The sequence below is a fragment of the Sesamum indicum genome, linkage group LG8 (genome assembly GCF_000512975.1).
Source record: "Sesamum indicum cultivar Zhongzhi No. 13 linkage group LG8, S_indicum_v1.0, whole genome shotgun sequence".
Lineage (NCBI taxonomy): Eukaryota > Viridiplantae > Streptophyta > Magnoliopsida > Lamiales > Pedaliaceae > Sesamum > Sesamum indicum.
In genome coordinates, this window is record NC_026152.1 from 194,488 (window position 1) to 216,936 (window position 22,449).

Sequence of the window (22,449 nt, forward strand, 5' to 3'; positions counted from 1 at the left end):
GAAGCCGCACATCAACTGGATCAAAATGCTGTACAAATACATGAAACCATACGTGTCTCGTTCCCCACGAGCTGCCTACATAAATTATAGAGATCTTGATATAGGGATGAACCAGCAGCCCAATAGCAGCTACTCAGAAGCTATAATTTGGGGAAGAAAATATTTCAAGGGAAACTTCAAGAGATTGGCAGGAGTGAAGATGCGGGCTGATCCAGGGAATTTCTTCAGAAATGAACAGAGTATTCCTCTGCTCTCTTGATTAGATTTGACAATCCCCAAAGAATGTTTGGCAGAAATTCTTTTCTGATGATTCTTTGGTTTTGGTAGACAAAGACAGAGAGAGATATTTTGTATTTTGTATCATAAAATAAAAATACAAGTATATTTTATAAAGATAGATATAGATATAGGCATCGGCAAACCTTCAAAATATTAAGGATAAGAAAAAATAAACAAATGAATTCAAACAAAACCGAAACTTGCATGAGTACACAGTTACTTGTTGCTAACATCTCAACAGTTTGATGAGGTTCTAACAGAGGAGTCCAGACTGTAAACAGTAATAATTATGTTAATACTTTTTTGTAAACACTCATATATCAACTACTTGATAATATATACATAATAGTAAAACCGAAGTACCACAATAAGTTTGTAATCATTATAGAGTAGTTGACAAAACTTTGGGTATGAACAAATTGTCTCATAAACAGTGATCAAAGACAAATCATCACAACTGGACGCTCTAGGTGAGAGTGAGAGTAAGACTCCTCTACAATGTGACAGCTGAAAAACCAGAAACATATACATCATAGAGGGAGGATAATGGTATATATGCTAAAATCCACCAAACAGTACTTCATTTTTCGCCAGAGGAAAAAAACTAATTTACACTAATCTCATGTCGACTCTCCTTAATCAGTCGTCACTTTCTTGGTAGACGTTGGCGGAGGAAGTGTTCCAAATAACCTGTCCCAGAAAGTTGTAGTGATTCCAAATCCCTTGTCCTGATTTCTGAAGTGATGGTTCATGTGGAATCTCTACACACCAAATTCATAATTAGCAAGCACGCACAAAAACATAGTTTATATAGAGAGTTAGTTGTTACCTTGAGTTGATAATGTAAACCTCCATTTGGTTTTGCATGGTGCAGATGGTAATGAGTGCAATCATACATCACATATCCCAGCAAGATACCTCCAGTCACAGCAGGGGCATAAGATGCAGGTAGTAAAAGCTTGATCAAATTCCACAACTGAAATCAATCAGACATGCATGTACAGAGTCAATAAACTACGCGCGGATCCATCCAGAATTAATTCATTGAATTTTTGACATACAGCCATGAGCACAATTGCTGTTGCAGCTGGAGGGAAAACAAGGCGGAGACCGTCCATTGGGTGCTTGTGATGGCAGCCATGAAGGAGATAGTGGAGTGTGTTTCCCCTGCATTTCATTTTTTCCAAAATTTCAGTCCAGAGGGAGGGAGGATGATTGATCATAATTATAGAAGTGAGAAGACGTACAGATAGGTGTTTGTTTGGATGTGGAAAACAAAGCGATGCAAAGTGTACTCCATCAATGTCCATCCAAAGACACCGGCTGCCGTTGTTGCTGCTACAAAATGAAGAGGAGTGCCGGTGTTTATAGAAGATAAGACGAAGCAGCAGACAACGGGTAGCCAGATGAGAGGAACAGCCCACCAAGGTGTGCGTGTAAAGAACTGTTGTATCATTATAATGAACATCATCAGCACAGCAGTTTGGAATACAAAAGACAGTGTTTTGCATATTTTGTATAATGATACCTCCATAAGGCCATTTGCGAAAAAGCGCGGGGTATGTTTGGTGATAATAGGTTGATGAACCCATTCCTCATAAGCTTCTCCAAGATGGCCAACCTGCAGCATGTCGGAATTAAAACTCGTGAAACTAAAATTTAATAATAACATGTACACACACACGCGCCCAACATGGATGATGGATGATTGATGCAATTCCAATCTGAATTATTCATGACCTGGAAGACAAGTGGTTTGTTTAAATCCACGGAAAAACCCTGATTGACCATCTTGGCACCTACAGGATGGATGGAGGGATCATCAGACCAACATTGCTACATGCAAGTACGTCTTAATTTTCCATTTGACACAAATATATATATATATATGTGTGTGTGTGTGTGTGTAGTAGGTAATAGGATAAGGGGGAAATGAGAAGAAGTGTAGGTAGGTACCAGCAGATGAGGACAAATATTAATTGCTGGTTTGGATTGCCTCCTTTGCCTACTAATTCTCTCTTTATTATTAATATTGATATGAGGAAAATGAGATAGCAGCAGCAGATGATGATGATAATGATAATGATGATGATTTATTACAAAAGAAAAGGAGACAATTTTTGGTTGTGGGATGATGAAAATGGGGTTCCTACTTATAAGGGTGGATAAGTTTTAAGGTTGAGGGGGAAAAGAGAAAACATAGCGAGAAACAGGGGTAGCCTAACAACAATAAAAGGAACACATTCTTCCGTTCCGTTTGTTATATGTATTGGCACCAGACTTGTGCACTTTGTTACCACTAATAAATAATATTATGCACACCTACTCGTACTCATGCTCCTGCCCTCAGCCTTAGCCTCACACCATTCTAAAATTATTGATCCCAATATAATATAATTAGTTGTCCCGACGTGTATATAACAAATAATATTTTATATTTTAAAATATATTATGAATAAAAAATTATATATTATATTTCTATAAAAGAAAGAAAGCAACAAAAAAAAAATAATTTAAGAGTATTATCGACATAATAATAAAATTGATGCTGTAATGTCATAATTGTCATTTCTCAAAAAAAAAAAAAAAAAAAACTTTTCTTTTATATAATATAGATATAATCATAATAAGATAACCCATGTCATGCACCTCATCTTTCAATGCTTTCTTCTCCAACTGCCATATATGTCTGCCCAACTCCAATTTCCAAGAACCACACTCTCCCTTTCATATTCCACCATTTTATTATTCTCATCATTGAATAATTTTTATATGTTTTGGTATAATATCTTGAGTTAAATATTAACATATATAATAGATATAAGACAAGAGTATCTATCTATTTTATTTAATATGAAAGAGGGGTCACTCACTCACTCACTTGTCCCTTCAAATTTGTGTCCGCCCTGTGGAGAAGAAAACTGAAAACCATCATCATCATCATCATCATCATCCGTATATGTGTATGTATGTATATATGTTAATACATAGTAATAAATAATATTTATATCCTTCAATATATTATTTTATTTATTTCTTGTATGTTTTGCATACTTATATTTTCAACACAAACAAAAAAAGAAAAATACGAGTAATTCTCATATTTTATTTATGTTTTTTAGAATGTATGTGTAATTTTTTTAGAAAATAAAAATTGTGCTTATAGATAATTTTGATATTTCTCGCAAATGCATATATATGTAAATGAATTTACCTAGTTACCCCTAAATAAAATACAAGCGTTGATACTCTCAAGTACGACACAAAGCTCAAGGGGCGCAAGTGCAACGCAAGACAAACAAAAATGGCCGCGAAAATCTCATGGTATTTCCGAAAATCCAGGCAAATCCCAGCCTCAATACACCCCATCACATACCTTCCCTGTATAAAATCCCCCTGTCCCCTCTCTCCTCCTCCTCCTCCTCCTCCTCCGCCCTTCATTTCCTCTCCTCCACTCCAGGACCACACATATATTCACCACCACAACAGTGTCTACCATACCCACAAGGAAATATGAGAGAAATCCTTCATATTCAAGGAGGCCAATGCGGCAATCAGATCGGCGCCAAATTCTGGGAGGTCATCTGCGACGAGCATGGCATCGACCATACCGGCAAGTACAGCGGCGATTCTGAGCTTCAGCTCGAGCGCATCAACGTTTACTACAATGAAGCCAGCGGCGGGAGGTACGTCCCACGAGCTGTCCTCATGGACCTCGAGCCCGGAACCATGGACTCCGTTAGATCCGGCCCCTTTGGTCAGATCTTCAGGCCCGATAACTTTGTCTTCGGTCAGTCTGGTGCCGGCAATAATTGGGCCAAGGGCCATTACACCGAGGGTGCGGAATTGATTGACTCCGTGCTTGATGTTGTACGCAAGGAGGCCGAGAACTGCGACTGCTTGCAAGGTTAATTTCCTCCTCTGATTCCACTCATTGTTGGTCTCGTTTTTGTTTTATTAGATTCGTGACTAGATAGTAAAGCAGAATGCATTTTATGCGGGCATATTGTTGATTTTGATTGGTTCGCCGTATTATTTTTAATCTTTTGGGGGGGACATGTATGCTTTTGAGTTTTGTTCGCAGTTGCTCTTCCACTGTTTGCGATTGATGTGTGTAATTTCGTAATTTACGTGTTTCGCCGTTGTTTGCGCTGTTTGCTAAACAATTTATGTCTGAATCGTGTTTACTGTTGATCAATTTGGTGTGGATCCGATTATTCCCTGACTCACAATTTTTTATTTCATTCTGTTTGATGTTCTGCAGTTGCTTCTTTAACTTGATTGTAAATTTGTTGGTCTAAGTTTTCCACACGTTGAGATCCAGAATTGCACTTGTGATTTACTGTAAGCATTTTCCGAAACAAGCCAGAAGTTAACATAAGCATATCGCTTTGATCACTACTGTAACCATTCAGCATCAGTATTTTGTTTCCACTTGTATTTTTTCTAGCTTTTCATAAAGTCTAATATATCATAGTCTTCACTTTTCTTATCTTGAATGATTACACGTGAGTCATGTTTGGCAGCCAAATAGAAGTTAAAGGCAAATGCATCACAATTGTAGAAAAAGCTTAGATAAGTGCTCCAGACAATGCTCTTCTTCTGCCAGATTTTTGTAATTTGATCGTACCTTATATACAGGATTTCAAGTCTGTCATTCTTTGGGTGGAGGAACTGGATCTGGTATGGGAACCCTTCTCATTTCCAAGATCAGGGAGGAGTATCCTGACCGCATGATGTTGACATTTTCAGTCTTTCCGTCTCCAAAGGTATCTGACACTGTTGTCGAGCCATACAATGCTACCCTGTCTGTCCATCAACTAGTTGAGAATGCGGATGAATGCATGGTATTGGATAATGAGGCTCTCTATGATATTTGCTTCCGTACGCTCAAGCTTGCGACTCCGACCTGTAAGTCCATTTCCTTTTTACATTTTATGTTTATAATTAAATGTGATATGAATGCATTGTATGTAATGCAATTAATCTTCGCTATTGTATTTCAGTTGGTGATCTCAACCACCTGATCTCTGCCACCATGAGTGGTGTCACATGCTGTCTCCGGTTCCCTGGACAGTTGAATTCTGACCTCAGGAAACTCGCAGTGAATCTTATCCCATTCCCACGTCTTCATTTCTTCATGGTTGGGTTCGCACCCTTGACTTCCAGAGGCTCCCAGCAATACCGGGCTCTTACAGTACCTGAACTGACTCAGCAGATGTGGGATGCCAAGAACATGATGTGTGCTGCGGACCCACGCCACGGACGCTACTTGACTGCCTCAGCTATGTTCCGTGGCAAGATGAGCACCAAAGAAGTTGATGAACAGATGATCAATGTCCAGAATAAGAATTCATCCTACTTCGTGGAGTGGATTCCAAACAATGTTAAGTCCAGTGTTTGTGACATTCCACCCAAGGGCCTGAAAATGGCATCTACTTTCATCGGCAACTCAACTTCAATTCAAGAGATGTTCAGGCGTGTTAGTGAGCAATTCACTGCAATGTTCAGGCGCAAAGCTTTCTTGCATTGGTACACTGGTGAAGGAATGGATGAAATGGAGTTCACAGAGGCCGAGAGCAACATGAACGATCTTGTGGCTGAGTATCAGCAATACCAGGATGCTACTGCCGATGATGAGGAGTATGAGGAGGAAGACGAGGATATTGGTGCTTGAAAGGGTTCGGAATTCTCTTTGATTTGTCCAAATCTCACGGTCTGTTGGTTATCTTTTAGTGGGTGATTGCTGTTTCTTAAAATCGAGAGTTAAGGTAGTCAATATGTATGCTTCGGTCTGTGGTTTGTTGTGTTTGTGATGTGGGGTGTAAGAAAATGGTTCCTCATTGTGTGTCTCGTGATTGTGTTGTGATGTTAGATGTTAGTCTTGGATATATGATGTGATTATTATCTTTTACTTTCTGATGTTCATGAGAAGGAATGTTATATTATTTCATTCTTTATATGTTCATGTTAAAAGATTTCTCTAAAATAATTGCATTTATGGATTGGTGCATTCTGTTTGCTTTTTTTATCTACAACAAAGTTGCCCACGCTGTGGTCCACGGATTTTAACTTAGACATATTTTAAGGTTTTTCGGCCATGCCAGCAAAGGATGAGTGCTAGCTAGCTCCAACTTTTAGATAGATGGACATTATAATTCTGAAGGTGGTTGTTAGTTCTGAGAGGAAGATACGGGCATAGAGCTCTTAAAAGTAAATTTTACCTGGGTTGTAAACTAAATTAAAATGCACATGTGAGAAATCTCTCTAATTGTGAAAATAACAAGCTAAGGTGCTGTAGTATTTGTACGTTTGCAAAAACTAGTTCATATTTTCGAAACATTTTCATTCTACCTTGCGAAAAATAACTTATTTAAAGAAACCTCCCATGAAATATATATATATATCTTTTTTTTAGGAAAACGATGAATTATATTGATAAATAAAAGGAATAAGTACAGAGTTAAAATAACAGTCCTACCAGCACTCTATCTATTCACAATATCAAAATGCTTAAGCTTAACAGCATCTAAAGCAGCAACATATTCCTCTTGATACCGCACAATACTTCTGACTAACTGTAATGCTGCTGTATCCTTCCCCTCCATTAAGACTTGGTTTCGGTGTTGCCACAGAGCCCGGCACAATGCGAGGAATTGATCTCCCTTCACTACATCAGGTGCTGCATAAGTAGACCAAATCCATTCCTTAAGGCCAACTGAATGTGATGATATGATTCTCCAAGGGAGGAGTGTCAACGCCCAAACCTGTCTAGCAAATGAACATTGTAACAGTAGATGCATGGTTGTTTCATTCTCCACACCACACAACACAGCCCTCTCCCGATACTCCTATCCGCCTGGCTAAGTTGGACTGCGTTGGTATGGCTTCTTGGCAAGCTCTCCATATGAACATTCGTACCTTTGGAGGAGTCCAGCTGTGCCACACTAAGTCCCATTTATCTTGTAATTAGTAAATAGCAAAACAAATAATATGTACTTATGCAAAGCCCAATCTCTCAACTGATAATAACCGTTAACGTAGCCCCAAATACGACAAGTTTGATCCATAAAAATATTCGAGAGTAATGAACAAGCCATAAATTACTCAAATCAACATTAAACAACAATATGAAAGAACCCAAAGACGCTACAAAAGAAACTTTCTGCCATCGGGCCATAATGAAAGCCGAACATCATTTTGCAAGAAAAATTGAAGCTGACCCTCTAAAACTTGGACTGTATCCAATTGACGGTCTTAGTATCTGTCTGGAATGACTTAGCAAGAAGGTCATTGGCAATAGCTGGGTTCGACCCGAATACTGCATTTGAAATCGTAATCACACCAGGATTTTGGCTGCTCAGAGCTGCAATGGCAACTGCATTTCCATGTCCAGTATTCCTTTGGAAATGGACAAGATTCACAGGGAAAACAAAGACATCTCCCTTTTGAAGTAGTTTTGTAATGAGACGGTTATCAGGGTTTGAAGTCACGAATCCTACTTCCAGGCTACCTTCAATCACTGTCAAGATTTCAGTTGCTCGAGGGTGCGTGTGGGGAGGGTTAACTCCCCACGGAGCAAAGTCTATACGTGCCATGGAAATTCCTAGAGTGTTGAGCCCTGGAATTTGGACCACATTTACTGGAGTCACCTTTGATCCCACCGGATTCGAAGTGTTTCCAGGCATGTGAAGACCACTGAAGAAGAAATCAGTTGCTTGTGCCATCTTGGCACCCTTGCATGCGAAGCCATTCACAAGAACTAGACCATGCAGAAAAAGGAAAAAAAAGGTTAAAACTAAATAAGTAATTGAATGTAGCCAAGTAATAAAATGATTAAACGCCAAATTAATATATATGGAACTTATAGAGCTAGTAATAATGGCTAGTTATATTCGTACGAGGGCCTTTGAGATCAGCAACACAGAGATCTTGAAGTGGGCTGTGGTCAGATGCCAAAGCAACTAAACAAGTTGCAATAAGGAATCCAAGCACAAGAAAAGGGGAGGCCATTTGTTTTCTTTCTAAAGATAATTATATTGAAGCTAGCTAGAGACGGTTCTGAATAACCTATTGTTATGTATGCTTCATTTCCTGAGTTGCATGGACAGAGGGTTTTATAGAATTGGAATACGAGAAATTAGTGGCAGTCGTTGCTGAGTAAATGCCGTCCTAGCTCCCTATGAATATTAATGCATTGTTTATGATGTAGATCGCATTGACGGGGTCAAGAAATTAAAATTAAATACCATGCACAGCCCCATGTATCCTGTTGAACTGATCATTGTCTGTTTGCTGCCAGATTATAGTATCTTTGACAGAACTTCTCGTTTATCCAGATACATATGACAGGCTAATGTTTTTTAAAGTTTGGCAGCCTGTTCAAGAATTGTGAAAATATAATTGTTTTCAAACCCAACTAAAAACTAGTTCTACATGTGGTAAAACTTTCATTTTTTCAACTTTGTGCTAGTCAAATGAATAACTTCTTGGGATGAATTAACATAAGAACTCTGTTCTTTAATCACTCTGAATTAATTAATTATATATATATATCGTGGATGAACCTTTGATCAACCATTCAGCCGCATTCACCATAACTTGTTTTGGGGTTAACTTGATCCTAATCCATCTCCATTCTTGTAATGCACTGGCCTCCAAATAAATACTTTCAAGCCGACCCTTTAATTTTTCAATTATAGATTTGGTATTAGTTCTCATTGAATGGATACGATGATTTGTCCTACCCAGCTAATTTATCTCCAATTTCTTCGATGAGCAAACAAATTAGTTGATTTATCTAATTAATATATGGAAGGCCGTCGTCTTTACCTTTTCCACACGATTATTGTTTATCTAATTTTGTAATGGGCAGACGGCAAAAGTACTCAGCAGGCTTCTCATCACATTCAAACCTGGCTAGTTCCCGTTCTGTATAAATCCAGCTTTCCGGTGGGAATATTTCCCACCTCGATCACAAAGTACTTGAGCTCTCTAGTAATTTCATTTTTAGCCACTACAAAACGAAACAAGGAGGAGACCCCCATGGCATCCCATTTACTTTTCTTGGTCCTGATTTCAATTTGTTCAATTGCTTTAGCATCTGACCCAAGTCCTCTTCAAGATTTCTGTGTTGCTGATCCCAATGGCCCTGGTATGATTATGGCGACAATGATTTTTTCATTCCTTGAAGTTAATGATGAAAAAGTTTTAGGATGTGAATATCTAACACCTATCATGTATGATAAGATCCTTAATTATCCATCTAATCTGTCTGACCTAATCTTTCAGTGCAAGTTAATGGCTTTGCATGCAAGGATCCCAAGCTCGCACAAGCAACTGATTTCTTCTTCAGCGGCCTTCACTTGCCGGGTAACACCTCAAATCCCGTCGGATCCAAAGTGACTCCAGTTAATGTGGCCCAAATTCCAGGGCTCAACACTCTAGGGATTTCCATGGCACGTATAGACTTTGCTCCGTGGGGAGTTAACCCTCCCCACACGCACCCTCGAGCAACTGAAATCTTGACAGTGGTTGAAGGTAGCCTGGAAGTAGGATTCGTGACTTCAAACCCTGACAACCGTCTCATTACAAAACTACTTCAAAAGGGAGATGTCTTTGTTTTCCCTGTGAATCTTGTCCATTTCCAAAGGAATGCTGGATATGGAAATGCAGTTGCCATTGCAGCTCTAAGCAGCCAAAACCCTGGTGTGATTACTATTTCAAATGCAGTTTTCGGGTCGAACCCAGCCATTGCCAATGACCTTCTTGCTAAGTCATTCCAGACAGATACTAAGACCATTGATTGGATACAGTCCAAGTTTTAGACGGCCAGCCTCATCATTAAACTTCTCGTGCAACGGAATTTATGATCATAGGAATTAGCACTTGTAATTTTTTTCCACTGGCTGTTTGTTTATTTGAATTCTTTGCAATTATACTGTTATTTCTGTTTTTCAATCCGGAATGAATATTGGTGATGTATTTTTTCCCCATGCTTTGACTGATTTTCAAAAATTAATTGTTCAATTAGGTAACCTTGTAATCATGTCCCCTAGTGTGTTATTGCGTGTGTTTATGGCTCCTCGTCATACATTTTTAAAACTCAATTATATTAATTCCAAAACAACCCAACCAATCTATCTCATATTTTGATTTCTGATAAAAACAAATTTACAATGTCAATATCATCATAATTATTCTGAAAGATTACAAATTTATTTAATAATTAAAATTTATGGCCACAAGAATAAATTAGAGATTACAAAATTTGTAATAAGACTTAAAAAGACTGTACATAATATGAATATAGTACAATTTCCTTTAAAAATGCACTAACTAGTGATGAACTAAAGGATGAGATGGACCGGAATGAATTTCAGTCTTATCGCATAGATAGGATTTTCTTACTGCAATTCATGTTACATTATTCATTCCATTTTCTATATACAGACAATATGTATAAATATTTTTTAATAAAAGTGAAAATATAAAGTTATATGATACATATATAAAATGAAATAGAATACAGAACCAAAATTTCCATAAAGAATCCAATTTGCTTTATCATCCTACATTAGTAATGTGGTGATGCAATTGTTTAATGCAACTTTGCTTCGCTGGAAACTGGAGAAAGGGCGACGGAGTAAGAGGTGGGCGGCGGAAGACACCAAAACAGGACTCTGTCCACTGCTTCACCAGCCTTTCACCACGTGTATATTAACACTGTAATCTCCAGCGGACAGTGAACTGTAATACATAATGGTATTCTCCGAGCGCATTCGAATCACATTACAATTCTAAGTCGTAGACATGGAGGGTTCCAACTTTGTGACGGTTAAGGTATGCTTTTTTAAGTCATTATATTCTTTTACTTCATTTTCTTAACTGCACTTCCTGTTTTCATGGTTTCCCATTCTCGTGTCGTTCGTTGTAAACAAGAATCAGGAAACCATGTTATGTTTTCTTGTAATAGATTGGCTAGTACGAATGGTTCCGGAAAAAAAGTCTTTATTTGGGCAAATCATTTGAAGGAAAGACGATCATACCAAGGGAAATCCTATGTTTCCCAACTCTTATAACTTCTTGCCTTCTTTATAGTGTTTTAGTTAAATAAGAAATTGTATATGAGAAGACAAGCGATTATCAGATGCCAGAATGCTTCTACCATTCTAGCCAGAGAGAGCAAAGGACTTCACTTCGTGTCTGCTTTTGCACATGTTCATCACCTTTGATCACATGTGCCTTTTGTGCTACTCGTAATTATAATTAATGTTCCGTTTTTCCTTCCCCAGTTTTTTATCATTTAAAATCACATTCCTTACCAGTAAGGGCGGTATTCCACTTGCAGAGGGGAAGGTCAATTTCAAACAGTGACACAGAAATCATCAAAATAAAGGTATGTTTCTCATTTGATTAGATACAAGCAAGTATTAGTTCCAATGTTGATATTGAGGTCCAGTTTTCTTGTTTACGCGTTTTCTTTTAGTTTTACTGCTAAATGTTAAAACATGTCGTCAGATGTCTACTATGCTTTTTGCTGTTTCCAGCCTAACCATGGTGCTCTCCTCCTGCAGAGAAGCGAAACTCCAGATGATGTTCTGTCGGCCCTCCTGAAGGTCAGTGATTTTTCACATATAACTGCATACGCGACATGTGAATTGTTAGAATGTCGATCTCTCTGATTTTCATTGAGGGTCTGAATCTTTTGCACTTACAGAACGTCTAAAGCTAACTCTATCTGTCCAGTTCCTTTCAGGAAGGAGGAGTCAGCAAAAATAACGATGACACAAAAGAGGATGACCTACAGAAAGGAGAAGGGTCAGGGACAAACGAGGATGATGTACATAAAGGGAAAGGTCATGAGCACGCTAGAGATGAAGATGGAAGGAGAACAGAGCATGGTAAGACAAAGCAACTCAGGCGGCATGTCTCTCATGGTTATCATTTAGTTGAAGGAAAAATGAAACATGGAATGGAAGATTATTTAGTTGCTAAAAGAAAGGAAATGGATGGTCATGAGCTGGGGCTCTATGCAATTTTTGATGGACATTCTGGCCGCAAGGTTGCTGAATACCTGCAAGACCACCTCTTTGACAATATATTGAATGAGGTATCAAGAGAAGATTTGATTTTCATATCTCTGGTTCAACATTCAACAAGATTTTCAGCCAACTAATCATGTTCTATCATTTGATTCATGAACAGCTTGATTTCTGGTCAAACCCTAAATCCGCAGTAAAGAGGGCATATGAAGCTACAGACAATGAGATCCTGGAAAATGTTGTTGGTTCAAGGGGAGGTTCGACTGCGGTAACAGCAATACTAATCAATACAGAGAAGCTAGTTGTTGCTAATGTTGGGGACTCACGAGCTGTAATATGTAAGAATGGTACTGGCAAACAAATTACTGTGGACCATGACCCCTTGAAGGAACGGGAACTTGTGGAGAGTAAAGGAGGTTTTATATCAAAGAAACCTGGTATTAATTTGGACATCGGTTTCCCTCGGTTGATGCGATCTAAGTTTCATGCAATATATGGTTAATTGACTTATAGAGAAGTGATGAAATGTTATACTACGTTTCATGTGCACAGGGAATATTCCCCGAGTTGATGGCCAGCTGGCAATGACAAGGGCTTTCGGAGACGAGAGGCTGAAGGATCACATTACAGTAGAACCTGATATTGTGATCGAGAAGATAGAAGAAGATACAGAATTTATCATCTTAGCAAGTGACGGCCTGTGGAAGGTAATTAAGTGTCCATGACGATGACTGCGAGAGCAATTTACTGATTTCACTTAGAGATGTTTAGGTGCACTCAGGACTTTTACGTTTTGATCTTTATAGTGACCTGTCCTTTATTATTTCTGCAAGTCAATTTAGTAAGCGTGTGAACCAAAAATTGTTCTCTATTCTTAACGGTAGAATATGCTAGTGCTTCCAAGGGCCGTCTCTTTTCCCTTTCTGCCTTAAATAGGGAGAAGAAGATTGTCTGTGATAATGAACTTCTGCATGTTGAGGTTGTGATATTTGGAACATGACATTTGTTGTCTCTGTAGGTAATGTCAAACCAAGAAGCAGTTGACTGCATACAGGAATTGAGAGATGGTCAAGAGGCTGCAGAAGAATTGATTAAGGAGGCACTGTTAAGGGAGAGCAAAGATGACATTTCTTGTGTTGTTGTGATGTTCGACTGATGACATCAGGGGAGTTGGATGTTTCTCTCTCCCTCAGTCCTATATTGCTACAGTCAGAGTAAGTAACTTCAAATCTAGGGCGCGGTGTGATCTTAGTGAAACGAACTTCATGTGAGGACGCATCAAGTAGTAGTTTCTGTTAACGCTTTTTGAAAATCCAGCGGCAATATGTCCTTCCATTTCATTGCCTTCTACTACCCTTTGCAACTACAGCATGCACGTTGGCAGGTGTAACTTGATCATCAGTTGTTCTACACTGTGATTCGTTATGCAATATTACAGGAGCCTGGTGAAATTGGGATCCATTATCACTTCTCCAATTGCTAAGGGGGTGAAAAGAAAAAAAGATTTCCATAAAAATAAGCAACTGAGAGTCGAGAAAATTAAATCACAACAAGAGTTAGCACTCTCACCAGGCCTTTGTGCCGGCAAGCCGATAACAGTGGATTACATATACATAGCGATTAATTGAGAGGAAACCGTAAAAATTGAAAAAAGGACACTGACAAATTTAGAATGCCATCAGTCAGACTCAATTTAGGCCAGATTCCTGCCGACTAGTAGTAGAAAACATTCTTCGTCTCAACAGCATGGCTTCTGCTTCTTGTGAAAGGCATAGTGCCATCATCTTGAAAGTCACAGGGCTGCTCTTCATCGATCCTTCCAATTTTCCCCAGTGCCACACTGTAACTTCTGTCCATGACACTATGTCCATTTATTTTCCAACACCTCCCGTCCGGCCCTGTCTTATCGAACTCCGTGCTGCTCCAATTATATTTCCTGGATATTGATCGATAAAGCTCTTCAAGATTTTCGTTGTCATCCGACTTGGTTGAATTCTGTCTGCCAAAGTTCTTCGGCAGATTGGATATGTGGGTCACCGGGCACGCCACAACATTGGCACTAGCCACTTTACCATCGAAGCTGACCATGCTATCCACATACAAATCTCTGGCTCTACGCAGAAATCTTTTGGGTGCACCAATCGTGTAATGCCTCAATCTGCTCCACCTATTCTCTGTAATCTTCATTGTACCAGTCATTGACCTGTAGTCTGATTAGGCTGGCGCTTCTTCCTTCTGTTTTACTAGTTAGTTCTTCTCTTCCGTTATGTGATTTCATCGTGATGGTCATTGCAATATATAGAAAGAACTCCGCTTTGATTGTTACTGTGTTGGATTAGGAAGTCAAGTAAAATTCAAAGGGAAAAGCATGTAATGAAACCAAGAAGACTTTCTGAGGTTTGAGTCAAGAATTGGAACGACAATGCTGTAATCTTGTCTTTTGTAAATTGATGATTGTGATTCCAGATTGGGTGTTTGGATTTTGGACAAAAAACAGACCGGACGCCTGTTTTGGATATTTCGCATTTTTTATTTTGGGATTTGACATGTTCGAAATGGTCACCGTGGTCCTTGGATTCGTTGTATATGGATACTAGCTGACCCAAGGAACACTTATGACTTATTTTCCTTCTATTCTTGACCTGATGATGGGGATATCCGAGATTTTTCATTTGATTCAAGGAAAAGAAAACACAAGTAGTAACAGGACATTACTATAAAAGTTATCACTGTAGAAAAAGATTATAGCTCATGGAGTTCATATTTTAGGAAAGGGAACTAGTTGGGAGCATCAAATCCATTGATTACCTCCACTTTCAAACACTCCATCAAATAAACAAAGAAGCATGAAAGAAGGAAAACCGTTGCTTTGGCATCAGATTCAAAGTGGAATCACCACTTAATTATTACAAATTAGTGCCAAACATCATTAATTAGACGGAAGCGTCCACTTAAAGTGGATGACTATAACATAAAAACCAAGTTGGATGTCAACAAAAACTGGGTAATTTGAGGATGATGATGGGAACTCAAAATTACTTACTCTTTGTTCTTTCACTCATAGCTCTTTCAGTCTCTAGTAATGGTAATTCCACCGCAGAATCCAAGTGTGACTGCCATCACACATCAATCAACGCTGGAAATTTTCCAGGAGGTTTTATCTTTGGGGCAGCATCATCAGCTTATCAGGTGTTTGCAATAGCATAGCAGTTTAAGGCATAGATGTAACTTGAAGCTGTTAGCTATGTAACTATCTTACATACTTGATGTAAAGAGGAAGCATAGAAAAAGAAGTGTTTGTACTTTGTACGTTAAACTGTCAACTTTCTTCTTCATCTTCTCTGGCTATGTTTTTTTCCCTCATTGTGCATGTTGATGTCTTTTTCCCAGTGTGAAGGTGCATTCAATGTAAATGCCAAAGGCCAGAGCATGTGGGATAATTTCACTCACATGTATCCAGGTTTCATCAATTATTCCTGCCTGCAAGACGACATCCTGCCAGCCTAATGCCTTATACATTTGTTTTTCTAATTCTTCTTTTTCTTCTCTTGCAAATAATTTCAGACAAGATATTGGACCACAGTAACGGAGACACAGCAGTTGATTCCTATCATCGCTACAAGGTAAAATGTCTGTGTTCATTTAGTTCTTAGCTTTGAGAATTTCTGAACTTTTCTCCTGTAGGAAGATGTGAAGATTGCAAGATATTTGGGTCTTGATGCCTACAGATTTTCAATATCATGGCCTAGGATATTGCCAGGTGATGTTTGTGCTCCCACGTTCAAATGACATTGATGAGCTGTTGTACCTTTTCTTGGTTGCTTTAAAGTTTTTACTCTGTTTTGACTAAATAAATATTCTGAAGGATTCAGGTGGAACGATCAAGGAAGGTGTGAATCGAGAGGGGATTGATTATTACAATAATCTCATCAATGAACTTCTGGCTAATGGTTCGTTCGCACATCAATTAATTTCATCCTTTTCTTGTGACAAGAAATGTGGACGGAATAAGTTTTCCATCTTGTTGTAAAACCAATTATGAGTTTACGAGTTCTGAGTATTGCAGGGATAGAGCCTTTTGTGACTATTCTCCACTTCGATGTTCCACAAGCTCTGCAAGATGCATATGGTGGATTCCTAAATGCTCAAATTGTGTGAGCTTTTAATAGTAACTGACTTGTAGTTTCTATTTTGAACTCTCTGTCAGTCCATGAATTCATATTAGTTCAATTCTTGTCTAGCTACTAACATTTCACAATAATCATCAGGGATGATTTTTTGGACTTCTCAGACCTCCTGTTTCACCAATTTGGTGACCGCGTCAAGTATTGGGTCACTATAAATGAACCATGGACATTCACTGTTTATGGTTATGCATATGGTTTATTTGCACCAGGCCGTTGTTCAAACTGGCAAGGGCTCAATTGCACTGGAGGCGATTCAGCCATAGAACCATACCTTGTGGCCCACAACCAACTTCTTGCCCACTCAGCTGTTGTAAATTTGTACAGAAACAAGTATCAGGTCCCTTGGATAAGAACCTCCTTGAATTTCTTGAATCATATGTACAAGGAAGTTTTGTTACGATTTAACTTTGACAAAGGCATGCAGGCAATACAAAAGGGGAAGATTGGAATATCATTTGCTTCATATTGGTTTGAGCCACACGACGAAACAATTGAGAATAAGAAGGCAAAAGATAGAGCCCTTGATTTCATGCTAGGATGGTGAGTGGTTCTAGTCGACGGTCTTTCTAAGCACACCAAGAATTTCTTTTTCTTGAGTGCCTATTCTTAAATGTTGTCCATTTGTGCCAGTAACTACTCATACTGAATGATTCTAACTTACGCATGTTTTCAGGTTTATGGAACCATTAACACGAGGTACTTATCCAGAGAGTATGAGGGTCCGAGTAAGAGGCCGATTGCCCAAGTTTACTAGAGAGGAAATAAACATGATGGAAGGGTCCTTTGATTTCATTGGATTCAATTATTACGGTGCTATGTATGCATTTAACAAACCCAACTCGTCCAGCTTCAGCTACACCACGGATTCTGAGATTGACATCACAGGTAATTTTAGCCAATAGGATTTCTTGCATCATTTCACTCAGTTGGCGATCAACAGGATGTAAATTGTTACCTGTTTTGAGATCTTATCAATTTCATGTAGGGAGGAGAAATGGGAAGCCAATAGGTGAACAAGCAAGAAATTCAAGCCGGATCTACATATATCCACAGGGACTTCGGAAAATTCTGAGGCACATAGAAGAAAAATACAATGATCCGCTGATTTACATCACTGAGAATGGTAAACCACAAAATTGATTGACAAAATATGTTGTTTTACTTTTCTTTGAATTTTGAAAATCAGTTTTTCATACCCAGAAACTTAATCAATTTTCAGGGCTTGATGAGGCAACAAATGACACTTCAGGAATATCCTATGCAATAAAAGATGACATGAGGAAAGACTACATCCACGACCACATCTGTTGCCTGCATGAAGCAATGGAGTGAGGCCCTCTTCTTTCTAATTTTCCCCTTAAGACTGACACACGATTCTGTCTTGCAATACATAAATTATGATCGAGGTGTGTTTTGATGTGCATGGCAGGAAAGATGGAGCTAATGTTAAGGGATATTTCGTGTGGTCGTTGATGGATAATTTCGAGTGGGCTTCCGGATTTTCAGTTCGCTTTGGACTTAATTATGTGGATTTCAAAGATAAGACGTTGAGACGATACCCCAAGCAGTCTGCCCTCTGGTTCAAGAATTTCCTTCTCAAAAGAATGTTAAGTTGTGAAGATTGATTTGAAGAAGAAAAGGATAACCTGATTCAACTTAGAATTCCCAAGTTGAGTTGGAGAAGGATAACCCGATTCAAAGTTGAGTTGGAGAAGGATAACCTCATTCAACTTAGAAATCCCAAGTTGAGTTGGAAAAAGGATAAGTCATGGCTATATATACTACTCTTATTAGCATTGTTTTAATAGAGCAAAGTAGAATAGAGTAGAGAGAAAAGAAAGAGTGGAGACGAGGGTGAGTGTTGTCTTTCACGTGTGGTGAAGACTTGCATACAAGTGTGTGTGTGTTGTACTCCTCAATTTTCCTCCTCTTTGAGTATTTTCTCCTGGCTTGGTATCGCCCCCAGACGTAGGATTTATATCCAAACTGGGTTAACAAATTCGTGTGTCTTTTATCGCCTTCATATTCCACCTGTTATCCATCTTAACCCGATCCATTTCCTAACAACTGGTATCAAGAGCCTGGTTCAAGGAGTTAAGATGGAGGGAAAGTTTCCAGTCGAACGGTTCAATGGTTCCGACTTTGGGTTTTGGCGTATGCAGATGGAGGCCTACCTGTACGGGAAGGACCTGTACGAACCACTTGCAGAGAAGTCCGAGAAGACGAGTGATGAAGAATGGAAGGTGCTCGATCGAAAGGCGATGAGCGCAATAATCCTGTCGCTCTCTCGGAATGTCGCCTATCATGTGAAGGGAGCAAAGAGCACGAAGGAAGTTCTACAGACTCTTGCCGATATGTACGAGAAACCCTCAGCAATGAACAAGGTTATGCTGATGAAAAAACTATTCAGGTTGCAGATGGAGGAGAGGAAGTCGGTGGCCGATCACCTCAATGACTTCAACCAACTCACGACACAGCTGGCGTCTGTGGATATCGTGTTTGACGATGAGGTAAAAGCGTTAATTTTGCTTTCATCTTTACCTGACAGTTGGGATGTGGTTGTTACTTCAGTGAGCACTTCGTCTGGGAAGGAGAAGATGAAGTTCGACAACATCAGAGACATGATGTTGAACGAGGAAACCCGTAGAAAGCAAACGGGTGGATCATCTGGCTCTGCGCTACATACAGAGTCCAGAGGGAGACCTGACACACGGGGTAAATACCGTGGAAGGTCAAGGTCAAGGTCCAGGGGGAAGAACAAGGGCAAGAAGGAGATGGTGTGCTGGAACTGCGAGAAGCCCGGACACATGAAAAGCGAATGTCGGGCGCCAAAGAAGGAAAAGGAGGGCCGAACAGCGAATGCCGCGACGGAGGAGATCACGGATGCACTCTTGTTGAGTGTGAGCAGTTCTTCCGATGATTGGGTTGTGGATTCAGGGGCCTCATTCCACTCATGCAGCAACAAAGACATCATGGAGCCATACACCTCAGGTGATTTTGGCTTAGTTTATCTTGCAGATAACAAACCCCTCAAGATTGTAGGAAAGGGAGATGTGCGGATCAAATCAACGAATGGGTCATGCTGGACCCTACATGATGTGAGACACATACCAGGACTGAAAAGGAACTTGATCTCAGTCGGACAGCTGGATAGTGATGGATTCCACACGACGTTTGGAGACGCGAAGTGGAAGATCAGTCGGGGAGCAATGACTTTGGCTCGAGGACTAAAGTCGGGAACGCTCTACATGGCGGGAGGATCCAGTTCAAACATCCCCTTTGCAGGAACTGTATCGCAGGCTAACCTGTGGCACAATCGCTTGGGCCACATGAGCGAGAAAGGAATGAACGTGCTGAAGTCGAAAGGACGGTTGCCCGAGTTAAAATCGGTGGAGGTGGGTCATTGTGAACACTGCGTGTTCGGAAAGCAGAAGCGGGTGAGCTTCTTGACCACAGGAAGAACTCCGAGGAAAGAAAAGTTGGAGCTTGTTCACACCGATTTGTGGGGGCCAGCACCAGTGTCATCTCTTGGTGGATCAACGTACTACATGACATTCGTCGATGACTCCACTAGAAAGGTATGGGTGTATTTCTTAAAAAGAAAATCTGATGCCTTTGATACATTCAGGAGATGGAGGGCACTAGTGGAAAATGAGACAGGTCTACAAGTGAAATGTCTCAGATCGGATAACGGTGGCGAGTACAACAGTGAAGGTATCAAGAATTACTGCGCCGACCATGGAATCCGAATGCAGAAAACAATCCCGGGGACACCTCAGCAAAATGGCGTTGCTGAGAGGATGAACAGAACACTGAATGAGCGTGCGAGATGCATGCGATTGAAGAGCGGACTACCAAAGATGTTTTGGGCAGATGCAGTCAACACGGCTGCTTTCTTGATCAATCGAGGGCCTTCTGTCCCGTTGAACAACAGGATACCAGAAGAGGTATGGAGTGGTAAGAAAGTGGATCTTTCTTTCTTACGTACGTTTGGTTGTTCAGCCTATATTTTGAACGATGATCGGACTAAGCTGGATGCTAAGTCGATTAAATGTACATTCATTGGGTATGGGACTGACGAATTTGGGTATAGATTCTGGGATGATCAAAACCGGAAAATAATTCGTAGTAGGAATGTTATATTCAATGAGGATGTAATGTACAACGACAGGAAGGTAAGCCCGGACGATGACAAGAAGGAAAGGGAATTTGTTGATCTCGATATTTCAAATTCCGGGATCATGAGACCAGCAGATACGGATTCAGTGGGAGTTCAGACGGACGAAACCGAACAAACGGAGATAGAGCCAGAACCAGTATCGGAGGAACCGATTACTGAAAGCAGCACACCCTTGGCACTGGGTCGAGAACCGAGGCTGAGAAGGGCCCCAGATAGGTACTCCCCCTCTCTTTATTACTTGCTTTTGTCTGATTGTGGAGAACCCGAATGTTACGCAGAGGCAGTCAATGATGTCCACAAGAGCAAGTGGGAGCTTGCGATGAACGACGAGATGAACTCGTTGAAGAAAAACAACACATGGGAATTGTGTCAGCTCCCAAAAGGAAAGAAGGCCCTACAGAACAGATGGGTCTATCGGGTTAAGGAAGAATCAGACGGGAAGAAGCGGTACAAGGCAAGACTCGTAGTAAAGGGATTCCAACAAAGATACGGTATTGACTTTACTGATGTTTTTACACCTGTTGTCAAGTTAACTACTATTCGTCTTGTGTTGAGCATGGTAGCGGCAGAGAACTTGGAGTTACAACAGATGGATGTAAAGACAGCCTTCCTACACGGGGATCTTGAGGAGGAGATATACATGGTACAACCAGAGGGGTATAATGGAGATGATCAGCAGGTGTGTCGCCTGAAGAAAAGCCTGTATGGATTGAAACAGGCTCCGCGGCAGTGGTACAGGAAGTTTGACAACTTCATGCTAGAGATAGGTTTCTCTAGATGCAATGCTGATCATTGCTGCTACGTGAAGAGGTTCGATGAGTTTTTTATCATTCTACTCCTGTATGTTGATGACATGTTGATAGCAGGATCAAATGTCAAGGAGATCAATAGGCTCAAGGATCAGTTATCGAGGAAGTTTGACATGAAAGATCTTGGCGAAGCAAGACAGATATTGGGCATGAAAATCACAAGGGACAAAGGTATTGGTAAATTATGGTTATCTCAATCTGATTATATTGAGAAGGTATTATGCAGATTCAAGATGGAAAATGCAAAACCGGTTGGAACGCCATTGGGAAATCAGTTCAAACTATCCAACAGTGATTCGCCCCAGACTGACTCCGAACGTGCAAAGATGAGAGTCACACCGTATGCCTCAGCAATTGGGAGCCTGATGTATGCTATGATCTGTACTCGACCGGATATAGCACATGCAGTGGGAGTAGTTAGCCGTTTTATGAGCAATCCAGGAGTGATGCACTGGGAAGCTGTGAAATGGATTCTTAGGTACCTGAGGGGTACTAAGGACCGAGCATTGGTGTTTGGTAAGGGCAAGCTTACCTTGTTTGGGTTTGTTGACGCTGATTTTGCAGGGAGTGACTATGACAAAAGGAGGAGCACTACAGGGTACGTGTTCACATATGGCGGTACAGCCGTATCCTGGGTCTCAAAGTTGCAGAAGGTTGTCACACTGTCCACGACGGAAGCTGAGTACGTGGCAGTTACTGAGGCAGCTAAGGAGCTCATTTGGCTGCAACACTTGTTGGGTGAATTAGGGAAACCTCAGGCAGATGTGATTCTTCATAGCGATAGCCAGAGTGCGATCCATCTGGCAAAGAATCCCGCGTTCCATTCGCGGACAAAGCACATCGAGATCAAGTACCATTTCATCCGACAACTTCTGGAGAAGAAGGCACTGCAGCTGGAGAAGATCCAAGGAGAAAAGAATCCTGCGGACATGCTGACCAAGGCGGTTGCG

The 22,449-nt window shown here is 40.2% G+C and overlaps 7 protein-coding genes across 11 annotated transcripts in view; 5 read left to right on the top strand and 2 right to left on the bottom strand.

Moving 5' to 3' along the window:
• Positions 1-393, top strand: part of LOC105167538 (berberine bridge enzyme-like 23) — a 1,806-nt gene extending 1,413 nt beyond the window's left edge. Inside the window, exon 1 of the mRNA XM_020695826.1 lies at positions 1-393. This exon is cut by the window's left edge and continues 1,413 nt beyond it. Within this exon, the coding sequence (XP_020551485.1) occupies positions 1-259 (259 nt within the window). The 3' untranslated portion in view covers positions 260-393.
• Positions 640-2,380, bottom strand: LOC105167247 (dihydroceramide fatty acyl 2-hydroxylase FAH2-like). 2 transcript variants are annotated; one of them, XM_020695827.1, is made up of 7 exons: positions 2,236-2,380; positions 2,020-2,115; positions 1,808-1,900; positions 1,527-1,723; positions 1,341-1,446; positions 1,109-1,255; positions 640-1,040 (listed from the first exon to the last, which is right to left on the bottom strand). In XM_020695827.1, the coding sequence occupies exons 2-7, from the start codon at positions 2,068-2,070 to the stop codon at positions 915-917; spliced, it is 720 nt and encodes a 239-aa protein (XP_020551486.1). In that variant the 5' UTR covers positions 2,071-2,115; positions 2,236-2,380; the 3' UTR covers positions 640-914. The 2 variants fall into 2 exon arrangements, with proteins under 2 accessions (XP_020551486.1, XP_011085181.1); XM_011086879.2 differs by having other exon boundaries at positions 2,020-2,078; positions 2,236-2,379.
• Positions 3,594-6,241, top strand: LOC105167248 (tubulin beta chain). Its single transcript, XM_011086880.2, has 3 exons — positions 3,594-4,186; positions 4,921-5,190; positions 5,286-6,241. Exons 1-3 carry the CDS (start codon positions 3,601-3,603, stop codon positions 5,954-5,956), a joined length of 1,527 nt encoding a protein of 508 aa, XP_011085182.1. The 5' UTR covers positions 3,594-3,600; the 3' UTR covers positions 5,957-6,241.
• Positions 7,331-8,379, bottom strand: LOC105167249 (putative germin-like protein 2-1). The gene is made up of 2 exons (XM_011086881.2): positions 8,181-8,379; positions 7,331-8,041 (listed from the first exon to the last, which is right to left on the bottom strand). Exons 1-2 carry the CDS (start codon positions 8,290-8,292, stop codon positions 7,506-7,508), a joined length of 648 nt encoding a protein of 215 aa, XP_011085183.1. The 5' UTR covers positions 8,293-8,379; the 3' UTR covers positions 7,331-7,505.
• LOC105167250 (putative germin-like protein 2-1) lies at positions 9,136-10,239 on the top strand. Its single transcript, XM_011086882.2, has 2 exons — positions 9,136-9,433; positions 9,571-10,239. The coding sequence occupies exons 1-2, from the start codon at positions 9,325-9,327 to the stop codon at positions 10,104-10,106; spliced, it is 645 nt and encodes a 214-aa protein (XP_011085184.1). The 5' UTR covers positions 9,136-9,324; the 3' UTR covers positions 10,107-10,239.
• LOC105167252 (probable protein phosphatase 2C 62) lies at positions 11,027-13,658 on the top strand. The gene is made up of 7 exons (XM_011086883.1): positions 11,027-11,121; positions 11,630-11,677; positions 11,856-11,897; positions 12,038-12,391; positions 12,487-12,760; positions 12,876-13,030; positions 13,342-13,658. The coding sequence occupies exons 1-7, from the start codon at positions 11,092-11,094 to the stop codon at positions 13,477-13,479; spliced, it is 1,041 nt and encodes a 346-aa protein (XP_011085185.1). The 5' UTR covers positions 11,027-11,091; the 3' UTR covers positions 13,480-13,658.
• LOC105167539 (beta-glucosidase 12-like) lies at positions 15,267-18,240 on the top strand. 4 transcript variants are annotated; one of them, XM_011087310.2, is made up of 12 exons: positions 15,268-15,512; positions 15,714-15,783; positions 15,888-15,946; positions 16,008-16,083; positions 16,196-16,273; positions 16,390-16,477; positions 16,592-16,847; positions 16,935-17,050; positions 17,184-17,395; positions 17,496-17,633; positions 17,730-17,838; positions 17,940-18,240. In XM_011087310.2, exons 1-12 carry the CDS (start codon positions 15,339-15,341, stop codon positions 18,133-18,135), a joined length of 1,572 nt encoding a protein of 523 aa, XP_011085612.2. In that variant the 5' UTR covers positions 15,268-15,338; the 3' UTR covers positions 18,136-18,240. The 4 variants fall into 4 exon arrangements, with proteins under 4 accessions (XP_020551752.1, XP_020551751.1, XP_011085612.2 ...); XM_020696093.1 differs by having other exon boundaries at positions 15,267-15,629; positions 16,592-17,050; XM_020696092.1 differs by having other exon boundaries at positions 15,267-15,512; positions 16,592-17,050.

What these genes read in the sequence shown, in the direction of transcription:
- LOC105167247 (XM_020695827.1), bottom strand. Translation starts at nt 2,070, where the DNA reads ATGGTCAATCAGGGTTTTTCCGTGGATTTAAACAAACCACTTGTCTTC. An exon ending in ATCCAAACAAACACCTATCT is followed by an intron (nt 1,447 to 1,526) that starts GTACGTCTTCTC and finishes AATGAAATGCAG; the next exon opens with GGGAAACACACTCCACTATC. An exon ending in GTTTACATTATCAACTCAAG is followed by an intron (nt 1,041 to 1,108) that starts GTAACAACTAAC and finishes TTTGGTGTGTAG; the next exon opens with AGATTCCACATGAACCATCA.
- LOC105167539 (XM_020696092.1), top strand. Translation starts at nt 15,339, where the DNA reads ATGATGATGGGAACTCAAAATTACTTACTCTTTGTTCTTTCACTCATA. An exon ending in ATTCCTATCATCGCTACAAG is followed by an intron (nt 15,947 to 16,007) that starts GTAAAATGTCTG and finishes TTTCTCCTGTAG; the next exon opens with GAAGATGTGAAGATTGCAAG. An exon ending in TGCCTGCATGAAGCAATGGA is followed by an intron (nt 17,839 to 17,939) that starts GTGAGGCCCTCT and finishes TGTGCATGGCAG; the next exon opens with GAAAGATGGAGCTAATGTTA.
- LOC105167249 (XM_011086881.2), bottom strand. Translation starts at nt 8,292, where the DNA reads ATGGCCTCCCCTTTTCTTGTGCTTGGATTCCTTATTGCAACTTGTTTA. An exon ending in TGCTGATCTCAAAGGCCCTC is followed by an intron (nt 8,042 to 8,180) that starts GTACGAATATAA and finishes TGCATGGTCTAG; the next exon opens with TTCTTGTGAATGGCTTCGCA.
- LOC105167250 (XM_011086882.2), top strand. Translation starts at nt 9,325, where the DNA reads ATGGCATCCCATTTACTTTTCTTGGTCCTGATTTCAATTTGTTCAATT. An exon ending in TGCTGATCCCAATGGCCCTG is followed by an intron (nt 9,434 to 9,570) that starts GTATGATTATGG and finishes CTAATCTTTCAG; the next exon opens with TGCAAGTTAATGGCTTTGCA.
- LOC105167252 (XM_011086883.1), top strand. Translation starts at nt 11,092, where the DNA reads ATGGAGGGTTCCAACTTTGTGACGGTTAAG. An exon ending in CCAACTTTGTGACGGTTAAG is followed by an intron (nt 11,122 to 11,629) that starts GTATGCTTTTTT and finishes TTCCACTTGCAG; the next exon opens with AGGGGAAGGTCAATTTCAAA. An exon ending in CAGAAATCATCAAAATAAAG is followed by an intron (nt 11,678 to 11,855) that starts GTATGTTTCTCA and finishes CTCCTCCTGCAG; the next exon opens with AGAAGCGAAACTCCAGATGA.
- LOC105167248 (XM_011086880.2), top strand. Translation starts at nt 3,601, where the DNA reads ATGGTATTTCCGAAAATCCAGGCAAATCCCAGCCTCAATACACCCCAT. An exon ending in GAACTGCGACTGCTTGCAAG is followed by an intron (nt 4,187 to 4,920) that starts GTTAATTTCCTC and finishes CCTTATATACAG; the next exon opens with GATTTCAAGTCTGTCATTCT. An exon ending in CAAGCTTGCGACTCCGACCT is followed by an intron (nt 5,191 to 5,285) that starts GTAAGTCCATTT and finishes ATTGTATTTCAG; the next exon opens with TTGGTGATCTCAACCACCTG.